This window comes from Rattus norvegicus, chromosome 17 (genome assembly GCF_036323735.1).
Source record: "Rattus norvegicus strain BN/NHsdMcwi chromosome 17, GRCr8, whole genome shotgun sequence".
Classification (NCBI taxonomy): domain Eukaryota; kingdom Metazoa; phylum Chordata; class Mammalia; order Rodentia; family Muridae; genus Rattus; species Rattus norvegicus.
The window spans coordinates 85,914,335-85,929,244 of record NC_086035.1 but is presented as its reverse complement, the minus strand read 5'-3'; the positions used below and the strand labels follow the sequence as shown (position 1 = coordinate 85,929,244).

General features: G+C 40.2%; 1 protein-coding gene across 3 annotated transcripts in view; it reads left to right on the top strand.

The window, feature by feature from the left end:
- Window positions 1–14,910, top strand: part of Dnajc1 (DnaJ heat shock protein family (Hsp40) member C1) — a 157,304-nt gene that overhangs the window by 91,710 nt on the left and 50,684 nt on the right. For 2 of the 3 annotated variants that reach the window (NM_001400837.1, XM_039096459.2), the window contains exon 7: window positions 6,462–6,552. In NM_001400837.1, coding sequence (NP_001387766.1) covers window positions 6,462–6,552 — 91 coding nt within the window. Of the gene's footprint in view, window positions 1–5,208; window positions 5,302–6,461; window positions 6,553–14,910 lie in introns of those variants that run through there. The other variant, XM_039096460.2, reaches the window with a different exon arrangement.

Genomic DNA, 14,910 nt, shown 5'->3' with positions numbered 1-14,910 from the left:
TTCAAGCATGGAGTATCCTGTGGTGTCTGCGGCTATTCAGAGATTTAAGTTGTATATATTTAGTGTGATAGGGAAAACTCAACAGGGACCACCTGAGGAGAGTCATGGAAGATGTATGAACAAACATAGACATGGCCACATAGAAGTGGCTGCTTTGTACTCAGTTATACAGAGACAGGCTCATAGATACAGCATTTCCTACAAAACCATATGTTAAAGTTGAGAAAAAGCTTCTAACAGATAAGTATTCCATGACAAATCTGAAAAGAACATTTAAACAGGAGAGAGTTCGTTGACAAGGAGCAGCTGTAATGCACAGCACTGGGCAAGCTGGAGAGCTTGACAGAGTGAGTTTAGATAGTAAACATCCCAGTAAAATGATCTCAAAGGACATGGAATAGGAGTTAAAAGGAACTTGGATTATATCCAAAGAGCGCTTTTATGCTTTTGATCCTATAGTTTAACTGTAACATTAAACATATAGCACAGGTCAACTTCCATACCTTGCCAATCTGCTTCTTGTTCTCATGATAGATTTGAACAGAGTACATGCTCTTTAGTAATCTGACTTACTGGGTTTTAATGCTCACTGTAGTCAGCATTTAAATTCCAGAAAAATACCTTAAGGTTCACACACACACACACACACGCGCACACACACACACGCACGCACACACACTTGCACACACACATGCACAGGCACAGGCACACACACATACACACGTACACAAATGCACTTGTGCATATATGTTTCTGTGGCTTGAAGCCAGGGCCTCACATGCTAACAAAGCACACATTGTACCACTGAGCTACGCCCTGGCCCTGGATGTTTTTAGCTGATCATGTTCTGTATTCAAGAGTAGCAGAAGTCAGAAATCTATAATTAGTGCTATGTCTGTTTGCAACCTTAATTTTGTAACCTAGTTTATTTTAACTACTGTGTGTGTTGGAGTTGGATATATTTAAATCTACAATAATTTAATTGTTAGGACTCTCTATTTTAGGAAGTGGTTGTTGATTTACATCTTATAGTCACATTCTCTACATTTTTTCTGCAGTAAGAGAGGTCTTAAGTACCCTCAATTTACTTGGTAGTTTGGTTTTCTGGGAACTCATCATTTTAGCAGCTCACTACCTGATATGAAACATTTCTTAGTAATATACAAAATTTATTTAGATGTGTAGTTCCTAAAGTTTAAATTTTTCCCATTAAAGTCTAGTTCCATCTAATGTGAATATGATTAAATGTTCAATTATCATAAGAAGCCTCCAATGTGCACATCCTTCTCCCCGCTGAGGATTTATGGGCTGCATAGAAGCAGTAGCTGAGTAGAGACGAGAGTCTAAACTGGATTACTCTGGCTTCCTTAAGAACTGCCTAAAAACATGAACAAACCTTGGTGACTTACAGAATTATCTGTCTGTGAAAGCCTCTTCCCTGGAGTCGTGACTGTGGAGAAGTTGGAGGCTGCCTTCCTTTAGAACCAAAGCCCTTCATTTCCAGTAGCCCTGTCAGAATCCATGCAAACAAAGCACTTCGAGCTGACTGGGAAGGTCAGGAAGCCTCTTAGAGTTTGTTCAGAACTGAGGGGCCTGCCTTTCTATTCAGAATTACAGTTTCCAAGGATTGTGGCTGCTTATTTCATAACTATAAAATATATTCTCTAAATTGCAGGTAAGGGAGATGGGGGAAGGAATGTGGGAAGTGGTAACCAGGAGAGCCCGGTGAGTAGGGATATAAAGGGAACAAGTAAAATATTTAAAAAAAATTTTTTTGGAAAAAATTGCTGCTAAGCCTTCTTGATATTGGGATTACATAAGCAAATGAAAGTTAGTCTGAAGTTTCTGAGACTGAGGCTCCATTGCTAGATAAAGATGTAGGTAAACTGGAAAAAACCTCACAGGAAAAGTCAAAGATTCCTTATTCCTACTTCCTCAGCCGGCATGGGAGGTGGAGGGCCTCACACTAAGGTGCAGGTTCTCGGAGATACAAAGACCGACTACAAAGTAGAACTTTGTAGTTTTGCTACTAGATACAGAAAACATAAATAACCACAAAAATAATAATTAGACTGTTAAAGATACATAGTCTCACTGGTGCTGTATTTTATAATTGAAAAACTCAGATTGGTGAAATAATTTGCTCAGAGGCTACAGCTAGTTCACATTGTAAATCAAAGTTGAAACAAAACCAAATAAATACTAGCATGTAAGAAATACAATACCAGCTTTCTAGTAAGTATGTTCTCTGACGTGAACTTCTCCGAGTGAGTGTTCAGGCTACTTTTGGTTGTCCTAAAAGTTGATGGTAATTGGGTTAGGGTAAGCAGATGGCTCCTGTGTTCTCACCTGTTTCATCTAAACTCAGAAACAGCTTTTAGGCATTTCATCCCTATCAGTCTGACTGTCTCAGGCAAAAGAGGCTGTTGTTTCTAGCTTTTGGGGGGAATTTGACCTCTTTTATACAGAGGACACAATTGTAAAGTTTTTCTTTATTCTTTATTTATTATAATCTTATATATTATATATAAGCCTAAGAATGTTCATTCAGTGAATAGAAAAACAAAATATACTAGAACCTATCGATTTTTTTTTGGGCAGGTTCTCAGAAATGTGCTTATAGTGTTTTCCCATCAAAAGGTTATTTGTGAGTTTCAATCGAGGTTGGTGCTGTTGGACATCAGAGTCCATGGGACATCCTTTATCTTGTTTGCAGCTAGCTCTCCTCAGGGCTCTTCCCCATCCTTATTCCACTTCTCCCTGCTCCTACCACATTAGATCAGTTTCCGTCTTTTCTAAAACATTACCAGATTGCTTTTTTCCCCAACATAATATTTTTATCAATTGCTTGGGAATTTCAAATCTTGTATCCCAATGACACTCACTTCCCTGTACCCCCCTCACCACTTTCCCCCACCCTCCCACAACTCCCAGTTGCCAGCCCCTTAAAGAAAACCACCTTCCCTGCCTGAGGCCCTCAGTTGTGGAGAGGCCCACTTCAGCATCCTTATCCCAGGTGTAGCATTTCTCTTCCCTGGTTTCCTGTCTAGGCTGGTTTGGTCGTTCTTGGTTGTGGATTTGGTTGTGGATTTGGTTGTGGATTTGGTTGTATCTAAGGATTGTCTACAGAACACCCTAACCTCCAGTGTGAAGAGGCTGGACTTTATCTCGTACTCAACAGTATTTTTTTTTCACTAAACAATTCTATTATCTTGAATAAGCACCTGAAGAAAAACAGAACTTGCGGGGAGGAGTGTTAAATAGAATGTCTTTTCAAACTCTTTTGAATGCTTGAATCTTTAAAATATATATTAAAGACTACTACCTGCTCTCTTCTTGGATACTACATACAGAGTCAGTTTATTTTTAGCTAATTTTTTACTATTATTAGAAAATGCTTTTTAAGATGTATTCAAAATTAAATTTTTCATTTCTGGAATTTTATAAAATACTCGTACTATTCTTCCTTGGATGAGCTTTAAAAATGCTTCTGGTAGGTTGTCCCTGATCTTCTCATCTCTAGTCCTGTATAAGACAGAATTTCAAGCTGCTATACCATGTGGCCATTCTCCTCTTAGAATGTTCCTGATTGTACTGTACCTGGAAGCATGTTAAACGTACTATGCACAAGGATAACTAGCAGAATTATTTAGTTATAGTAGAATTATTTGAAATGGTAAGTTTGTTAAGGAAGCAATGTTTCTTGGGAAAGGCAAATTATAACTATAATTTGAAAGCACGAGTAAATTGAAAAATTCAGAAAAATTTAAATAAAAGCTTACAGTTTGAACATATGAAAGATAAGATTCTTTGCCTTGAATAAAGTTGGAAATTTGCCAAACAACTTGCCTGAGTTAGCGAGAGGAGGTTTGGGCGTCTCATACTTTGCAACTGTGAGGTATATCTGAGGGCTCATATGACTGTTTCAAAGCAGAGTCTTGGTAAAATTAATGTGCTGTAGCAAGAAGAAGAAACCTTAGCGGAGAGATTTTTTTTTAATTTTCTTTTTCTTGGATATTTTATGTATTTACATTTCAAATGTTATTCCCTTTCCTCCTCCCCTCCCCTCCCCTCCCCACTTCATCCTTCCCCTGCTTCTATGAGGATACCCCCACTCCCACCTCAACACCCTGACATTCTGAGGTGCTTAAGGTTGACAGGACCTCTAAGAAGAGGCTGGTACCACCACAGGTCTTTTCACTGAGACTAAGAGGGTAAAAACAAGGAGTAAGAGAAGCAAGACGATGCAGAATTTGACAGGAGGCACTTTGGCGAGCTGTGGAGCATGAAAGTTCAGTCTTGCTTGTAGTAGACAATACAGGGATGCCAGATGTTTAGGAAGCTATGATTTCTGGAACACTGGACTGCGCAGAGGGCGGGCAGCCTACGTGTCCCTGGAATAGTAAAATGTTTACTTTTCATCGCAGACTTTGAGTTAGACACTTATTTATGGATCCTCATTTATGGATGAGAAAACTGACTCAGAAAAATCATTTGCTGAATATCTCCTATCCAGTAAAATAGGAGCCAGGCTACAAATGTAATATCTGCTGTTGATTTCTACCTGCAATCCCAGCACTTGGAGGCTACAGAAGAAGAATCATGAGTTCAAAGCTTGCTGGGCTATCTAGTGAGATCTTGTCTCAAAAATCAAATCTCTCCTCTTAAACACTATATCTCATTGTACTATATACTCTGATGATATTTCAGTCTATTCTTTCATCTCATAAATAACTAATCTGTGCCCTTCTTTTTTTTGCATGGTGCCACATTTCCTACTCCCCTCAAGGAACCAATGCCTTCCTGGCCTTTTCTTCTTCCCTACTATTAAAACCTACTCTGTGGAAAGAAGCTAATAAGCTCATTCATTCATTCACACCAAGGTATAAATGGCTGATATGACTTACTATAAAGTAGTTCTCCTCTAGGGTTGAGAATTTTGGAGGGAGGGGGATGGCACTGTTAAGGGTCCATACAACCTTAGCCCAAAGCCCTGAGGGAATGTAGGTGTGATTCCTGTGTTTATTGGTGTGGGAGGAGGAGGAAGTCGGTGGATTACTCTCTGTGCTCTTCTGATTCTGCAGCTGTGTAGCTATGGCTGAAAGGAGTGCTTGTACTAGAAATTAGAAACATGAAAGTCAACTGAAAGAGTTAAAAAAAATTCTCACTATGTATTTATCAAATGTTTTAGGAAGACTCTTTATGTAATTCCCCTAATTTGTTATCTGGTAGAAGAGTTCTACTACAATCTGCAAGACAGACCCCATGAGGCACCATCGTTTGCTTACAATCATGAATGAGGTGAGGTGGGAGCATTCACGTGTTACCTCTGACCTAGGTAGCCGTGTGCCTTCCGTTTTCTATAGATAGAATCGCAACTGGACCTGTGGTTTACCTTCTCTAGGAATCCCAGGATACAGAAGTATTGCATTAAATGTATCCCTCATACCTACTTCTTTCCTTACACTTCATCAGTCAGATCTTGGCTTTCCCTTTCCTACTTTGTAGGATTTCCCATGTGTTCCAGTAGGGTTCAGTTCAGTAACAGTACAGAGTGCTTGTTCTCTGTCAGGTCTTTGTTCTGTCTCCAGTGCCCCCTCTTCTAGCTGATACTGTAGCACGGTACAAACATGAGTGTTTAGTCAGAGACTTGCTCTTCTGAAGAAGACGAAAGCAATTTGAACAGACTTTCCAGTATGATAAGGAGTTTGTCAAAATAATGGCAGGGAGCAGAATAGTCCACCTGAGGGCAAAGGGGGAAGAGAGGTGTGGAAACACAGCGTGGCCTAGTGTTTCTGGAATGTCTGGACACTTACATGAAGAGTCACTGCCGGATCGCCAGGGTGTGCTGCCTCCTCTTGTCCCTTGCTGAAGACTCTCCTGTGTGCCACCAGTTGAGACGTTAGCCACTGCATGTGTTTGCACATGAGTGTCTATGTAGCTTGTGTCTTCAGTGTCCTCTGACAGCTGTGCTGTAGGCTCCCGTGCTGGTGGCAGGAAGGGGGAAGAGTGGCAGTTTTCATGCAGAGCTAAATTGCTTCATTCTTAGTGGTGCTAAGATCAGGAACTGAGGTAATAACCCAAAGCCGTGTGTGTTAGTCACAGTCTCACAAGTCCTACCTACACTAGCTGTGTGGTTCCGTCAGTGAGCTTTGCTGCTGCCTGCACAATAGTGTGATTGGTGTGGTGAGACATCACACAGTGAAAGTGAGTTGGGAGGGAAACCTCCTTTCCATGTGAAACGTTTACTTAGACTTATATCCGTGCACATTCTGGACTTAGTTCTCCCGAGAGAAACGGCACAAAGAAGTTTTATTCAGCTTCTTTTGTTCATCTTGTCATTGGGAAACAGAGGAAAGCTAAGTGCAAAATGAGTGTATTGTTCTAAAAGGAAATTACAGGGTAGCATACTGTCAAAGCAAACTTATTATATGTTAATTTACTTGTGACTTCTTTTTAAGGATGCTGGGCAGTTTTATGCGAAATACAAGGAGACCAAATTGAAGGAAAAAGAAGATGCGCTGGCGAGAGTGGAGCTCGAGACGCTTCACAGTGAGTTCTGAACATTGCTTTACCTGACAACAGTGCCACAGAGAACTCAGTTCTGCTTGTCCTTTAACACAAGCTGACTTGTCTGTGTTTCCTTTGCCATTTTCCAATGGAGTCACTTGTCCTTACTTTATTACACACGGAGAACACTGTTAGTGAGACACACAAAGTCAAGTGTCAAAAGAAAGATGGACCAACCTGAGTCATACACCTCTCCAAGTGTGGGACCAATCAAAATCCTCTAGACCATTATCTTTCAGTACTAAAGTTATAATTAATATTTAGTGCCAAGAATAACAACTATTATATGTTAATATAGTACTATAGCAATGGATAACCTGGGGGGGGGAGCCTAGTTTTTATTTTGAAAGCCTTTGTTTCTTTTGTAATATTGTTATGAAATACAAATAACCCCGAGTAGACCATCAGGACAGTAAAGTATGGAATGGGGACTCCTTTAACCCCAGCACCTTGAAATCTGAGACAGAAGGCATGTTCCTTGCAGGCCGTGGGTAACATGTTGAATACCAGGCCAGCCAGAGCTACCAAGCAAGATCTTACCTCAAATAAACAAAACCGCGTTGGAGAGATGGCTCGGGGGTTAGGAACACAGCTGATCAGGAGAGGACCTGGGTTCAGTTCCCAGCAACCACATGGCAGCTCACAGCCGTCTATTCCGAGCTCACACCTCCTACTCCAAGGGTCTGAGACCCTGTCCTGGCCGCCATGGGCACCGCGCACGTGGTGGTGCACAGCCATTCACTGCAAGAAGAATGACGATAGACAAGATAAAAACAAGTCTTAAAGTCCTACAGAACAGAAAAGAAAATACAGCAGTGTTCCACGGAACACAGAGACAGTTCTTGGGACTTTTAGGAAAAGTTGAACATCCTGTTAAAGATAACCCTTCCTAAACTTCATTGCTTTCATTGATTTTGTTTTATGTCTCTCTCTTTCCCAAATGTACACTGTGTGCATGTACCGCTTGTTTTATTCACAGCACTTACCACTGCTTAGCAGACGTGTATTAATTTTGTTGATATCTAGTTTCTCCCAGTACGTATAAACTCTATGAATGTTAGGACTTTATTTTGTGCACTGTTGTGTCTTCAAGATATACTTATTTTCAGGGACAGCTTTTGATATGTCACAGTTCTCCGAGAATCTGGGCACTTTAGAGTAGGAAGTGCTTGTTTCTCACGCTGTGCCTGCAGCAGTAGACAGTGTCCTGGCACATAGTAAACGTGTGAAGGTTTGCTGAAGGCGTGTGTGGGTAGGCAAAAGAACCCTAGGTGTAATTTTCATAAGCGTGTTACTTTAAAGTTTGTACATTAACATTTTTAAGCCTTCTAACTGAGTCAGAAGGAAAATGAACCTATAAGAAAATACAGAAGTCACCCCAAATTTACCTATTAAGGGAATAGGAGTTCACTACATTTCATTGCTTTCGTAGCTTGTCATTTTAATCTAATTTTTATAAGAATCAACTTATTGGTAAAATTTTAGAGTATGTACTAGAATTCTAATAATAGCAGATTAAGAATATACTGCCCGAATGAAAAATTGAGATGTTTATCACAATGTTAAATTTACATTGGATATTTGTAACCATTTTTCAAAACATTTAAAATTTTCAGATTCAAAAACTACTTTTTCTTAATTTATTACTTTAAAAAATAATGTAAAGAAATACAAATTTTAAATAGGCATCTGGAAGTTCTCTGTTTTAGTAAAGACATGTAATAAGCAGCCTTGTAAAACACATGACTGGCAAACGTCACGAGGCTAGCACAATAGACCATCTTATGTCTTCCTGTCAGGGTGTTGTAGGGTGGTACTGACCTTAGTGGGAGCAGGAAAGAGCGGTTTCCTTCACTATGAGCAGAGTCAGAAACTGCCGTGTATTTTTAAATGTAAACTCTGATGGTTACATGCAAGGAATTTTCAACTTGTTCACTTCATTATAGTTTTCTGCATTGTATAGTTTAGAATTCTTATAAAATGGTCCAGATTCCCCGATGTGTGTTTTATTTTCCCAATCTTTCTCAGTTGTAAAGATCAGCATTTGAATTCTGTGTTCATAAGAATGCTCTGAGCTGTGTGACTGAGTAAGTGCGACAGGTGTGTGTTGGCAGTGGCTATTAGATGCTGCCAGTCTTTCAAGGCCTAACCACTTACCTCCCTCCAGCCTGTCTATCTGCCTCACTGCTTACATTGCATGCAGAGTTGGCGGGCTGAACCACAGTTAATTCTGAGGTGAGCTGTGATACTCTTACTAAAATTGAATTGCAGAGCAGGAGGTCTGAAAGGGTAATTTTTTTAATTTTATTTTTTGAGAAATTCACAGGAGTATTAACATTGTTTCTACCCCTCTTTGTTTCCCTCCAACGCCTGTCTCTGTCCCTCCCTCTCAAATTCATGACCTCACTTCTTTAATTGTTATCGGTAGGCATGAATATACATATGACTAGACAGTATATATTTATAGTTGTAATGGCTATGAGCAGCGTTGGGGATTCTGGAATAGAACCTGGATCCTCTGGAAGAATAGCTGATGCTTTCCACTACTGAACCATCTCTAGCTCCCCACGGAGATGCTTATTTTCTTAGGATTTATTTTTATTTTATATGAATGGGTGTTTTTGCCTGCCTACATGTGTGTATGTGGACCACGTACATGCAGTGCCTATGGGAGTCAGAAGATGGCATCAGATCTTTTAGGATTGAGGTTACATACTGTTGTGCTTTGCTACATGGGTGCTGGAAATCAAACCTGCTTCTCTGTCAGAGCAACAGGTCTTTTTAAACACCGAGCACTCGCTCTGCCCCAGAGAGACTGTGTTCCTAAGGACCCACCGCCTTCATACTTGTCTACCTGAAGTAGCGTATTAGTCACACTGACACACAGCCTGCTCACTCCTTCTCTTGCCTCTCTCTAGGCAGAGAGCGCCCTCGGTCCATGTAGCAGAGAGTGCCGTCCGTCCGTCCATCCGTCCGTCCGTCCGTCTGTCTGTGTAGTGCACTGCATAGTCCTGGGGGCCCCATTAGCTCGGGCTCTTTGGCTTTGTTCTTTGTCAGAGGCAAAGTCTGACTACATCGCACTCACTGACCCGAACTCACTGTGTGGACCAAACTGCCCTCCAGTCCAAAAGGTTTGCCTTCCTACCTGTCAGTGTTAGGGAAGGGACCACCGTGCCTGGCTTCCAGCGCCATTTATGCAGCACTCTTTCTTCTAACTAGTATATGCTGTTTCTCTTGTCTTTTTTTTTTTTTTTTTTTTTTTGTACTTTTACCTTTGCCATGATTATGTCTTCATTGTGTGGCCACTCGGTCAAGTGATTCTTGGCACCCCCCCGAATTATTTGAGCTCTTCTAGTTCATTCGCCTTTTAATATAAAGTTAAGGTATTTCGTAGCTGAGGAAAGAGGGTGTGTGTGAGTGTGCAAGTGGGAGCTGGTGTTTCTGCTTATCTTGGAGGAGCAAGAATGCTGGCAGGTCCCCCACTGGTACCCACTAGTACTGTATGAGGATGACACTACCCACTACTACCCACACTACTGCTTCTCTGCTTGGTGTCCTCCTGAGCTGGCCTTTTAGGGAAGGTAGACACCTCATTAGTGCCAGCTGGGCGGGAGCACAGATTGTCAGTGCAGTCTGCCGGAACCACACGGATGACCGAGACTCTACCCCACCCACACCCCTCAAGGATGGTGTCTGTTACTATCTGACAGTGTCATCCCATCAGCCTTTTTGATATGGGGGAAGCGAATGTGACTATAGTTGGGTTTGGTTTGGTTTGGTTTGGTTTGGTTTGGTTTGGTGTGTCTTGTTTTCATGAAACAGAATGGTGGTTGTCTGATCATCAGAAAAACTCTGGGTCTGCTAGAAAAACATGTTTAGTGTGCTGTGATCTACTAGTGTGTTAAGGTATGATTCTTGGCTAGAGAGCTTAAATCATTACTGATAAATAGATTCTCCAATAAAAGCACCTTCATCCTTTGAATCGGAAAATAATGAATCACGGAACTGATTTCTGATTTTAAAATCCCACTCTGTACTAAATAAACGCTTGTTGGAAACGTTGTTAGTTTTGTGTTGAATCTAAGGCCTTGTATATTTTAGGCAACTGCTATATCTAACTTACCCACATCCTCAGTCACAGAGTACTACATTTTCTTTCTTTTTGTTTCTCTGGAGCTCCAAACTCTGTTTTATTTTGTTTAGATGGTACACTAAATTGAAGGGGTCTCTTAGGGTGTTAATGCATTAATCATTCCTTTGATAATCTTACTGAATAAATTTTGCTTTTGAAAAGCAACCATCTCGTCATCACTACGTAGTTAATGAATCATAAATATAAATGTAGCTGTTTTGGTTTATTGTGTGCTTTGTCCTTTGAGCTTTTTGTTTGTTTGCTTGGTTTATTGTTGAGTTTAACTTGACTTTCTTTTTTTGAAGCTTAATTATTATATATTAAAGAATAAATGTTTTTTAAATTGAAAATAGATTTTTTTTCCCACATATAATATATCCTGATTATAGTTTCCCCTCCTTCTACTCTTCCCAGTTCTTCCCCACCTCCCCTCCCTCTGGATCTAAGCCCTTGGTCCTGCCAAGGCTCTGCGTCCCAGTGTAGGGGAATGTCAGGGTGGGGAGGGTGGGAGAACACGCTCATAGAAGAAGGGGGGGGTGGAATAGGGAGTTTATGAATGGGAAACCGGGAAAGGGAATCACATTAGAAATGTAAATTTTAAAAATCCAATAAAAAAGAGAAAAGAACAACAAAATAAAAAATAGGATGAAGCAAAAAAGTGCATGTTGGAGTTGGATGTGGCAGCCCAACAGGAGGAAGAGCCCCTTCAGCAGGCACAGTCAGGAGTCCCACAGAATAGAAGCCAAGAGCTGTAGTCCAGGCAGAGAGGGCCTGGTGCGGACCGTGTAGGCCCTGGCCTGCTGTTTAGTCTCCGTGAGCTCATATGTGCCGTGCTTAGGCCCTTGGAAAGGCCTCGTTCTCCCAGTGTCCTCTGGTCCTCTCTGGCTCTTACAGTGTTTCCACCTTCTCTTCTGTGGGATTCCCTGAACTCTGGGGGAGGGGTTTGACGGAGACCTCCCATTTAGACTGTCTCCACCTAATGTCTCTGTGGGTCTCTGTACCCATCCTATCTGCTGCTGGAATCAGGCAGATATATGACCAAAGCAGAATATCATTAGGAGTCATTTTAGTAATTTGGCTTCTTTTTCCCTCCTTCTTTTGTGACCAGTTGTGTTTGGTTTTACCGTAGGTCTCTAGGCTTTCCAGTCTGGTTCTTGGTTACCTAAGTGGTGTCAGGTATGGGTTCCTTCTCATGGAGTGAGCCTTTAGTCAAATCAGATACGGTTTGGCTGCTCCCACAAGTTCGGTGCCACCATTATTGCCCTAGCATATTTGGTAGACAGAACAGATTGTAGGTCAAAAGTTTTGTGGCTATGTTGGTGTCAACATTTCTCTTTCAGTAGCCTTCAAGTCTTTTAAAATATTTTATTAGTTTTAGTAGTGTGTGTGTGTGTGTGTGTATTTGTCTGTGTGTAGGTCTGTACTTGTGAGTGCAGGTACCCGCAGAGACCAGAAGTGTCAGATTGCCCCTAAAGTTGGAATTGCACATGGGTTCTGGGAAACAAACTCAAGACCTTTAGAAGACTTGCTCTTAACTGCTGAGACATCTCTCTAGCCCTGCAATCAAAATTTAATGAAAAAAATTCAGTAAGATTTTTACAAGCAGCATTACAATACTGTATATTTTTATTTAACTTTGAATTTTTCTTGAGAAACCTCACCATGCTGCTAAAAAGAGAAATCTTGGATTTGTTTTTATTGAATGAAGTATAATGGATATTATTACATCCAAACTTCTTGTGCATATATATAACTATACTAATTATGCAAGTTTTATTGAATTATGGTTAATGGAAGAATACTAGAGTACTTGGCCAATATGAATCTTTGGGTCTTTTATGCATATTTTCTAGACATTTAGTTTTGGAAATACTTTTAAATTAAGGTTTTGCCAAGCGCAAAATGTTGGATGGTGCAAACTTGTAAATTATTTTAAAAGCATGGAATTTATATTTACGAAGCTTTTTTTTTTACTGGTTTCAGAAACCTAAATTTACAAGTAGATCTGTGTTGTGCAGTCTTTTACCCCTTATGCTTATGTCTATGGTTCCGCCATAGGCTATGTAAGCACACATTCATATTTATCTTACTCGTTCTTTTTTTTTTTTTTTTTTTTTTTTCGGAGCTGAGGACTGAACCCAGGGCCTTGTGCTTGGTAGGCAAGTGCTCTACCACTGAGCTAAATCCCCAACCCCCAGCTTACTCGTTCTTTGCTTCTCTTTTTCTTTATTGGTTTTCACTGCACTGCCTCTCTCCTCCATGTCATCCCCTACATGACTTCATACAGTATTTTCATGATATATAATATGGATTATATAGCACTGAGTAGATCTGTGTTATATAATATCCAGTTTAATTATGATAATTAAATATTGTGTAGGCGTGCATAAAAGTAAGGATTTATAGAAGCATGATTTCTCTTGAAAATATGGAAGCATATGCTTTGCTATTGTAGCAGTGCTTCAGCGATGACATAGATTTCCTATGTTAATGAGTCATCAATAATTATAGTTACTCTCTCATGAGGCATTTCCTGCTGAATGCTATCCCTGCAGTAGCCTTACACATAAGCACATACACATCTATATGCATGCCCACAATAATATTCAAATTCTGCGATGTCCACAAAAGGTTTATATACTTAAGTTTAATAGATCTTCTTAGACTACTCTCCCATAAGCTTTTAATATAATAATTAATATTTCAATTCCTCCCCCTGGTTTAAAAAGCCGTTCCTCTGCCAGGAATATACGTTATTAGAGCTTTTAAGATTCTTACCCACATGATAAGGTCTTGGTATTACTTGAATTTTTGTATCTTTAGCCTGATTGCACAGGCTTCTTTCCCTGTGGGTTTATTCGTTTGGAGTGCTGACCCCTGACCTTCACTTACTTCTCTGTTGCTTTGCCTATTCTCTTATTAGACAGCCAATCTTTCTATAATCTCTTTATCAGTTTTCTGTCTTTTCTCTGAGTTCCAGACACTGTTTCCAATATTGTTGTTTCTTAGTGTTTATCCTATCTTTTTAAATTAATTAATTAATTTTGGAATTTGGGGTTGTGATATGTTAGGATTTCCTCTTCCTGTATATAGCACATGTGATTTTTAAGTTAATTTATGTAAGATTTTTGACATTCATTTTCAAAAACCTATTCTTTTTTCAGATGGAATTTATTTTTGTAAATATTTAGAACATTGTGTCTAGTTCTTTCAAATGAGTATTGCATCCATTGTTAAATCATTTTCCCTCTGAATGGAAAGATTTTTAGATTATCTGTCTTCTTCTAGATGTTTGATTTTATCACACTGATATTATAATACCCTCATGTACCCACAAATATATCAGATGGTAAAAATGTAGTCAGGACACTAGGGGAGTTTGCCCATGAAAAAGGAACAGCTTCTCAGATCTGTCACTGTGAGAGGAAATCCAATAAGGAGAGCAAATGAGTGCTGCCTAGACCACAGTGGGCGTTCTCTGAAGATGGGCGAGGCCGCTCCATCATCACATGGGTACCAAGTGGTGCTCCAGTACAGGCTGAGGTTCTGTTATGCTACCTGTTCATCTCTGCAGCCACCACAGTGGAGATGCCTGCCTGCCTGCTCTCCTCCCTCCCTTCCTTCCCTCCCTCCCCCTCCCCCCTCCTCCCTCCTCCCTCCCCCCTCCTCCCTCTCTCTCTCTCTCTCTCTCTCTCTCTCTCTCTCTTTCTTTCTTTCTTTCTTTTTTTTTTTCTTTTTTTTTTTTCCGGGGCTGGGGACCGAACCCAGGAACTTGCGCTTCCTAGGCAAGCGCTTTACCACTGAGCCAAATCCCCAACCCCTCTTTCTTTCTTTCTTTCTTTCTTTCTTTCTTTCTTTCTTTCTTTCTTTCTTTCTTTCTTTCTTTCTGCTTTCTTTGTTCTGAAACAGGTCTCTGTGTAGCTCTAATTGAATGTCTGTGTGGGTCACTGTGTAGAGCTCACTGCCCTTGGACTAGTAGAGATCTGCCTGCCTCTGCTTTCTGAATAATGTGATTAAATGTGTGTGCCACTGTGAACACCATTGGAAATATTTTTATGAAATGTTTGACCAATGCCTCCCAGATTAGATTTTCTTCTTAAAATATTGAAAATATAAAAGTATACAATTTATTGAGAGATGCTTGGTTTTTGCAAATGTAAAATCGACAGTTAAGCTACTTGTTCAAAACCAAATAGCTAATATACAGT